Raw genomic sequence first — 8748 nt, forward strand, 5'->3', positions numbered from 1 at the left:
ACTGATCTGGATATGTTCTTTTTGACGATGAATGCAACACCATTCCTTTTCAATTTGTCATTCCCTGCATAGTAAACCATGTGGTTATCAGATTGAAAATGGCCAGTACCAGTCCATTTCAGCTCAGTAATGCCTAAGATATTGATGTTTATGCTTTCCATGTTTGTCCTCTGCCTAGAGAGGTTTATTTTAATCATGAGTGTGTGTGTATTTTTCTACTAATGAAGGTTTCTTGAAGTACTTCAAAAAGTTCCTGGAAAAACAAAATTAAAAGATACTTGAATTTTTCCATGAACTTTGGAAGCCCCCCCAACGCTCCAATATGTCACACTATATACTACAGGATATGCACTGGACTGCTAACGAGAAAGGCAGCCATTCAGACCAACCAGCTGCTCCTTGGAAACCCTGTTTTTGATGTTATTGTGTACCTTTAAGTTGATTCTGACACATAGCAACCTGACACCTCAGAATGCCTTATCTTTATCGCACAGAGTGGCTGGTGGATTCGAACCATCACCCTTTGGTTAATAGGCCAACACGTAACCTTGAAAACCCTATACAAGTCTCCTTAGAAACCATGTAATGGTCACTGTGAGTTGGAACCAATTTGACAGCACTTAACAACAACAAAAATCACATATTTACTACTTAATTTTTTCATTACTAAATCTATCATCCTCCTAAATAGCGCTAAAAATCCATTGCCTTTAAGTTTATTTCAACTCATAGCAACCCTGTAGAATAGAGTAGAATTGTTTCATAGGATTTCCAAGGCTATCAATCTTTATGGAAGCAGACTGCCATATTTTTCTCCGTCAGAACAGCTAGTAGGTTTGTGCCGCCAATCTTGAGGTTAGCAGCTCAGTGCTTAACCCAGTGTGTTACCAGGATGTTATAAATAACAATTGTTCTTGTTAGGGGCCATCTAGTCAGTACCATCTCATAGTGACATTATGCATAATGGAAAGAAACACTGCCCAGTCCTCCAGCTTCATTTGCATCCATTGTTGCTGCCACTGTACCAATCTATCTTGTTGAGGGTCTTCTTCTTTTTCGCTGACTCTCCACTTTACAAAGCTTAATATCCTTCTCCAGGAACTGCTGTTTCCTGATTGTATGTCTGAAGTATAAGCACACAAATCTGGCCACCCTTGCTTCTAAGGAGCATACTGGCTATACTTATTCTTTTGTGCTTCCATGGTAGTTTTAAAATTCTCCTTCAACACTGTAACTCAGGTGCATCAGTTCTTCTATGCATCAGTTCTTTCTTTATTCACTGTCCAACTTTCACAGGGATATGAGGTTATTGACAATTACCATGGCTTGGGTCCGGCACATCTTAGTCTTCAAATTGATTATCTTTGTTCTTGTAGCAGATTTGCCTAATGTAATTCATCATTTGATTTCTTGACCACTGCTTCCATGAATGTTGATGGTTTATGCAAGCAAAATGAAATCTTTGACAACTTCAATCCTTTCTTCATTTATCTTCATGTTATTTACTGGTAAGGAATTTTGTTTTCTTTATATCGAGGTGCAACCCATACCAAAGACTGTGGTCATTGATCTTCATCAGTAAATATTTTAAGTCCTCTTCACTTTTCACAAGCAAGGTTGTCATCTGAATGGCACGGATTGTTCTTGAGTCTTCCTCCAACATGTTTTTCTTCACATCATCCAGCTTCTCTAATTATTTGTGAAATGTACAGATCAAATAAGTGTGGTGAAAGAATACAACCCTGGTGAATGCCTTTTCTAGTTTTGAACTATTCAGTGTTCCCTTGTTCTGTTCAAACAACTGCCTCGTATTCTATGTGTAGGTTCCTCATGAGCACAATTCATTGTTCTGGGATACTCATTCTCTGCAATGTTGTCTATAGCTTCTCATGATCCACAAAATCAAAAGCCTTTGCATAGTCAGTAAAGCATAGATATCTGCTTTTATTCAAGATCCATCTGACATCAGCAACTATCTGATGTCACATCCTCATCTGAATCCAGCTTGAACCCCTGGCAGTTTCCTGTCAATGTACTGTTGCAGCGTTTTGAATTACCTTTAGAAAACTTTACTTACATGTGATATTAATGATATTGTCCAGTAATTTCCGCGTTCTGTTGGCTCACCTCTCTTTGGAATAGGTCCAAATATGGATCTCCCCCAGTCAGTTTCCAGGTAGCTGTCATCCAAATTTCTTGACATAGAGATGAGTGAGTGCCTCCAGTGCCGCATCACATGGTTTAAAGATCTCAATTTATATTCTGTCAATTCCTGTAGCCTTGTTCTTTGCCAGTGCCTTCAGTGTACCTTGGATTTTTTTCCTTCAGTATCTTTGGCTTTGGATCATATGCAACCTCTTTAAATGGCTGAACATCAACCATTTCTTTTTGGTACAATGACTCTGTTTATTCCTTCCACCTTCTTTTGATGGTTTCTGAATTATTCAATAAAGACTACTTCAGTATTTCAAGTTGAGGCATGAATTTCTTCTTAAGTTTCCCCAGCTTGAGAAATGCTGACCATGTGCTTCCCTTTTCATTTTCTACCTCTAGATGTTTGCGTATTTCATTATAATAGTTGACTTTGTCTTCATGAGCTGCCCTTTGATATTTTCTGTTTAGCTCTTTTACCTCCTCATTTTGGAGAGCAAGATTCTGAGTCTCTTCTGACATCCATTTTTTCATGTTTCTTCACCGCTGCGTCTCCTCATTTTGAGTTGTACCCCATCAGCAAATGAAGGTTTTTTTTACTCTATTCACATAATCACAGTCAACTCTACTTTGAGGAGGCAGCTCTTCCCCTGTCATATTTTGAGTGCCCTGCAACCTTAGGGGCTCATTTTCCAGCACTATATCCAACAGTATTCTGGTGCTCTTCATCATGTTTCATTATTCAATATTCTGGTGATATCTGCCAGTTTTCCTGCTATTCATAATATTTTCAGTGACTAAGTATTTGGAAGCAGTCTGCCTCTCCTTCTGAGTCTCTTTTAGTCTGGAAGCTCATCTGAAACCTGTACACCATGGGTGACTGGTATTTCAAATGTCCATGGCATTTAAAGAACCACAGCAACACACAAGCCACCACAGTATGGCAAACTGAGAGATGAGTGGTGGTTAAATTCAGTTGTTGTTGTTGTTGTTGTTAAGTGCCATCGAGTCAGTTCCAATCCATAGCGACCCTGAACAGGGTTTCTGAGGCTGTAAATCTTTACGGGAACAGAAAGCTTCATCTTTCTCCTGCGGAGCAGCTGGTAGTTTCGATCTGCTGACCTTGCGGTTCACAGCCCATTCGTAACCAGTACGCTACCAGAGCTCCTTACAATAGTTATCTGCAAATATGGTTGTATTATTCTAATATTAATAGTTATAACCTTGTGGCAGTTTCTTCTGTTGTTTTTTTTTTCTCTCTGAAGCCTGGTACCATCTTTTATCAGTATTATTTATCAAGATCAAATATAGACATTTGTTGTTGTTGTTATGTGCTGCGGAGTCGGTTCTGACTCAAAGCGACTCTGTACAGGGTTTCCGACGCTGTAAATCTTTATTGGAGCAGAAAGCCTCATCTTTCTCCCACAGAACAGCTGGTAGTTTCGAATTGCTGACCCTGAGGTTAGCAGCCTGATTCGTAACCACTATGCTACCAGAGCTCCTTAAATATAGACATAGTATTTATTTAAGTGAATAAGTTCTTCACCTCATGACTTCATTCTCCTTTGTACATTTAGACGTGTGGCTTAGGATGCCACTAACATGTATGGCAGGCACTCACAATCCTCAGTATTGGACAGAAGCAAAATCACAATATAGGAAAATCTCTTAGACATTTACCAGTAAAATTCAAGGATTTTAGATCTGTGTTTTTTCGTAAATAAGTGTCTCAGAACAGACAAGATATAACTGTGTGACTGCTGTGTGATTTATCACAGTAAACAAAAGCATGCAGGAAATTCTAATAGTTTATTGAAAATGAATATATGATCATTTTTTGTTACTGTATCTTATTTCTTATTATCTAACGATAATATATAATCCAAAAATAAACACTTACTCTCCTACTTCAGAAAGGATAATACAGTTTGTTATCTATCGCTGCATGATATAATGGAAGCACTTAATAAATAAATGAAACTTCAGAAATGTAATTTAGCAGACCATGATAATTATAGATGCTTAGTTACTGATTCAGGAAGCATTACAGACTTTAACAAGAAATAGAAATTCATATTTGTTCTTTTATGTAAGAGTACTTTAATATTACTATACATATATCTGTACAAAAATTAATAATTTTTAAAACTGGACATTGTCCTGTAAGAAATGAAAAATAAAAAAGTAAGACAGCCATTCAGTTTTGGTGCTGAACCAAATATTTTGATCCTGGAGGCTTTTGTTGTATATTTTATCTGAACTTGACAAGATTTTGGTATTTTACAAGTTACTTTCTCATAGGAAATTATCTTACTGCTACTCTTGGTTTAAAAAGTTGAAAAATATAAAATAATGTATCCTATTTTCTATGTTTAAAATTTGATTATTATGAAAAATAAACGTAAAGAGCCCTGACGGTGCTGAAAGCAAGCACTGGACTACTGACTTCAAGATCTGTAGTTCAAATTCACCAGCTGCTCTGTGGGAGAAAGCTGAGGCTTTCTGCTCCTATAAAGATCTACAGCTTTGGAACCCCTCTACAGGGTCACTGTGAGTCATAATTGACTCAGTGATAGTGGGGTTTATGACAGCGATGACTCCTACCTGAAGCCATTGGGAGAGTTGGTGAGGCAGCGTTCTAGCCTCACTATAGCCTTACATTTGCCATTTTCGAGAAGGATATTAAATAAATGTTGGTGTTTGTTGTTAAGTGCCATCAAGTAATTTCTGAATCATAGCGACCCTGCATGGGGTTTCTAAGAAGCGGCTTCTGAGTTTGAGCCACCAACCTCCTCAATATCTAGTGCTTCTCCTACAGCGCCACACCAGCACTCCATGTTAATGTCTACGTAGTCTTAAAAGTGTATCATATCATAAATTTCACAAGTGATACAGAAAGGGGCTTCAAAAAGTTTGTGAAAACATGGAATTAAAAGATAATGGGCTTTTTCAATGAAATTTTTGAAGCCCCCCCTTGTATATGTATGTGTATATACATACACACACACACACATACACACATAAACTAATCTGGACTTTTGAATTAAGTACAAATATAAAACCAAATCCACTGTCACTGAGTTCTAACTCATAGTGACCCTATATAGGGTTTCTGAGACTGTCAATCAGAGAAGCTCATATTTTTCCCATGGAGCACTGGTAGATTTGAACCACTAGCCTTGTGGTTAGCAGCCCAATGATTATCCCACAGTGCTACCATGGCTCCTTAAATGCCAATATGTTGTTGCTAAGTGTTGTTGAGTTAGTACCAACACATAGTAACCCTGTATAGGGTATCCAAGGAATAGCTGGTGGTTTTGAACCACCAACTTTGTGATTAGCAATCCAGTGCTTTTCCTTCAGCGCCACACCAGGACTCAGTATAACAGTGCTCTCTCAAGTTAGCTAGTTTGTGTCCTGGGATTCCATATGGAATTGTTGTCGTTAAGTGCTGCGGAGTCAGTTCCAACTCATAGTGACCCTGTATGGTGTTTGCAAAGAGCAGCTGGTAAATTTCAACTGCCAACCTTGCAATTCAAACCAGCCTTAACAGTCCATTCACACTAACTGTAGCCTATAATTAATTTTTTTTTCACTTAATGAAATTACATTCCATTCATGAACACCAGTGTCATTTGTTTACTCTGAAAAATTACTTTCATTAGGCAACTTACCTGGAACCCAAATGCATTATTCCACACTTCTAATGTTTCTGGTAGGTTCAGTTTTTCTTAAGTAAAACCTGTATTAGAACCTGGATATATTAGTTTAAGCAGAGCACCAAGTTTATTTTTGTCTAGTGTATTAACTAACAAAGCTAAAGCATCTACCGTAGTCTTTTTTTCTTTTCATAGCATGAATAAGGCATCACTTCAAAACAGACCCTGCAAGGCAGATTTCTCAGAGCATTTCTGCTGTGACATGGGGTGGGATATAAAACTTGTCAAGGGTTGCTCTTTCATGAGTGTTACTAAGTTGTATCAGTTGGATTTCTTCTAGGTAGAAACCTCCTAAGATGACTAGTGTCATGATAAAAAAGAATGAGCTGTATTGCAGAACAAAGTGATAAGTCTTTCATAGACAGTTTTTATTTTTCTTTCTTTCTGTGGATCTTTTATTTCATATGGTTTGAAGAATAAAATTTGGAATTGGAAAATAAAAGATATAATGCAAGGAAACTTCAAAGAGTTTGTGGAAAAATTGAATTGAAAGGTAATGGAACTTTTCCACAAACTTTGTGAAGCTCCCTCATATTCTCAGTGGAGCTACCAGTACATTCTACTACAGTGTTCTGTTATTCAAAGTAGGGATGAGATCACCTACCCCACAAACATAGGTAAGTATGGATGAGAAGTTTATTTGTAAAAGGTAATGAGAATATTAGCATTTAATATATAATAATGAGAGACTAGTATTCTGTTAGAATATCTTTATTCATATCTCACTTTTTCAATGATATCTCTCTTTAAAAATCTACACAGATGGTTCACAAGCACCAGCCAGACCCCCGAAGCCACGGCCCCGCAGGACTGCACCAGAAATTCACCACAGAAAGCCCCATGGGTCTGATGCAGCTTTGGAAAATGTAGATGCAAAAATTGCAAAACTCATGGGAGAGGGTTATGCCTTTGAAGAAGTGAAGAGAGCCTTAGAGATAGCCCAGAATAATGTCGAAGTGGCCCGTAGCATCCTCCGAGAATTTGCCTTTCCCCCTCCAGTCTCCCCACGTCTCAATCTATAGCAGTCAAGACTGTAAACACCGAAATGTAAAGCAATCGATGAATATTCCAGGAGTGTGGAATGGAAAGCAGAAGTGAGATGTGATTCAGGAAAAGACGGGGTCGCCTGTTCATCTGGCATCTTAGGAAGAGAGGCTTGAGAATGCAGCTTCTCAGAAAAACACACTGCTTGTTCAGGATGTCCACACCTGCAGCTTTCTTATTTTTGCTAGCCATATTTTAAATCAGGGTTGAACTGACAAAAATAATTTAAAGACGTTTACTTCCCTTTGAATCTGTGAAATGCTTTTCCTTGTTTACATGTTGGTGAAGTTGCAGTTTGCTTTTGTTTATGTTTTTTTTTTTTTTTTTGGATACATGTACTGTGTTCCTGACAGACCCTTCATAGTGGTCAGGTCTGCTGTAACATTTCCCATCACACCCCTTGCTGTCCACTTCAACAGCTAACTCATGTATTCATTTTGATCTCACCTACCCACCCCACCCTCCAGAGGTCCAATTCCATTTCTCCCATTTACAGGATGCATTTCAGATTATGATTTTCAACTTAACCAACCTGATGTAAAAACAGAAACAACAACAACAAAAATGTGTGTGGCCTTCACTACTGAGTCTTTCCTTTGGAAACCATTGCCGTTAGAAATGGGAACAATCTGAATGTATAAAGCATTTTTCTTCAGCACGCTGCCTTTGCTGAGGGCTATTTCACAGTGATATAGAAAGCACTTCTGTTTTTCATGTAAGTTTTGTTACTTTTAATCTTCTGTAGTCTCCTCTGTCATCCCAGGGTGTCACAATTCTACAAAAATCTAAAATTTTGGAAAACAACTACTGTAGATGTAGAGAAATATACTTGCATATGACAATGCTGTACTGGAGTTATGTCATGAGGACAACTGCTGTTTACACCTGCATCACTTTGGGACATGCTGAACAAGAGGGTGACCTCAATGAAGTTTATTAATAATCATAAGATTACATTATGGTCATAACCTTTCCCAAAGTGGAATAGAGTTCATTTTCTAGTAGAGTGATTACACTCTAGTTCCTGACAGCTTCAGGAGCAATCCATATTGCAGTGGAAACTTTAAACCTTTGATGCACTGTTAAGTGCTAATGCTACTGTGGTCATGTATTTTGCAAAGACCTTAGTAATTTTCTCTCTGCAAACAATTAGATTTCCTACTCATTTCTAGATTCTCTCATTTATTGTTCCATCCAATCAGGTGAAAGAAACTAATACAGTTTTGCCTTTTTTGCAAAATGGTGGTTGGTTCTTTAGAAACCATATTATTACTTTCAATAACTCTGCAAATATTTATTGAGCATCTATTATATGCTCAGCTATATTAGGTAATGTTTTTAAAGCACAAACTGTTTCAAACAGATTCCAGTATAATACTTTGTTATTTTGTATATGCATTATTGCTAGCAAAAATCTAATGGACAAAGCCTTGGACTTTTCAATAAGAATTTCTGACTTTTTAGACAACTTGCGTTTTTCTTCTTTGCTAGTGAGAAGTTAGTGTGAAAATGAGACAAAAGTATTTCTCTTTAAAATATATGAACCCATAGTAAGTTTTCTAACTATGGACTAATTGTAGATACAGGCATGTTCCACCACTCCTTTCTTCACACAGTGCAATATAAAGATACGTCATAGAGAATCTCTTTACAGGACTTGAAAGGATATGACCAAACATTTAGCATGAGTTCAGAGAAAAAGCAGACCCAGTGGAAATTAATGTTCTATAGAACTCACGAAGGCGGTCAAGTTGACCTGGCGCGGGGACTTGATGTGTTTCTTTACAAAGTGACATGTGTCCTTTCTTTAAAAAAATTTTGTTTTCATGATATG

The 8748-nt window shown here is 37.6% G+C and overlaps 1 protein-coding gene across 2 annotated transcripts in view; it reads left to right on the plus strand.

Moving 5' to 3' along the window:
• The window catches only part of CBLB (Cbl proto-oncogene B, E3 ubiquitin protein ligase), a 326701-nt gene extending 319255 nt beyond the window's left edge, over positions 1-7446 (plus strand). Inside the window, exon 17 of one of the 2 annotated variants that reach the window (XM_006872287.1) lies at positions 6633-6892. In XM_006872287.1, coding sequence (XP_006872349.1) covers positions 6633-6892 — 260 coding nt within the window. Of the gene's footprint in view, positions 1-6632 lie in introns of both variants that reach the window. The other variant, XM_006872286.1, reaches the window with a different exon arrangement.
• The last annotated feature ends 1302 nt before the right edge of the window (positions 7447-8748 follow it).

This window comes from Chrysochloris asiatica, unplaced genomic scaffold, assembly GCF_000296735.1.
Source record: "Chrysochloris asiatica unplaced genomic scaffold, ChrAsi1.0 scaffold00191, whole genome shotgun sequence".
NCBI classification, from domain to species: domain Eukaryota; kingdom Metazoa; phylum Chordata; class Mammalia; order Afrosoricida; family Chrysochloridae; genus Chrysochloris; species Chrysochloris asiatica.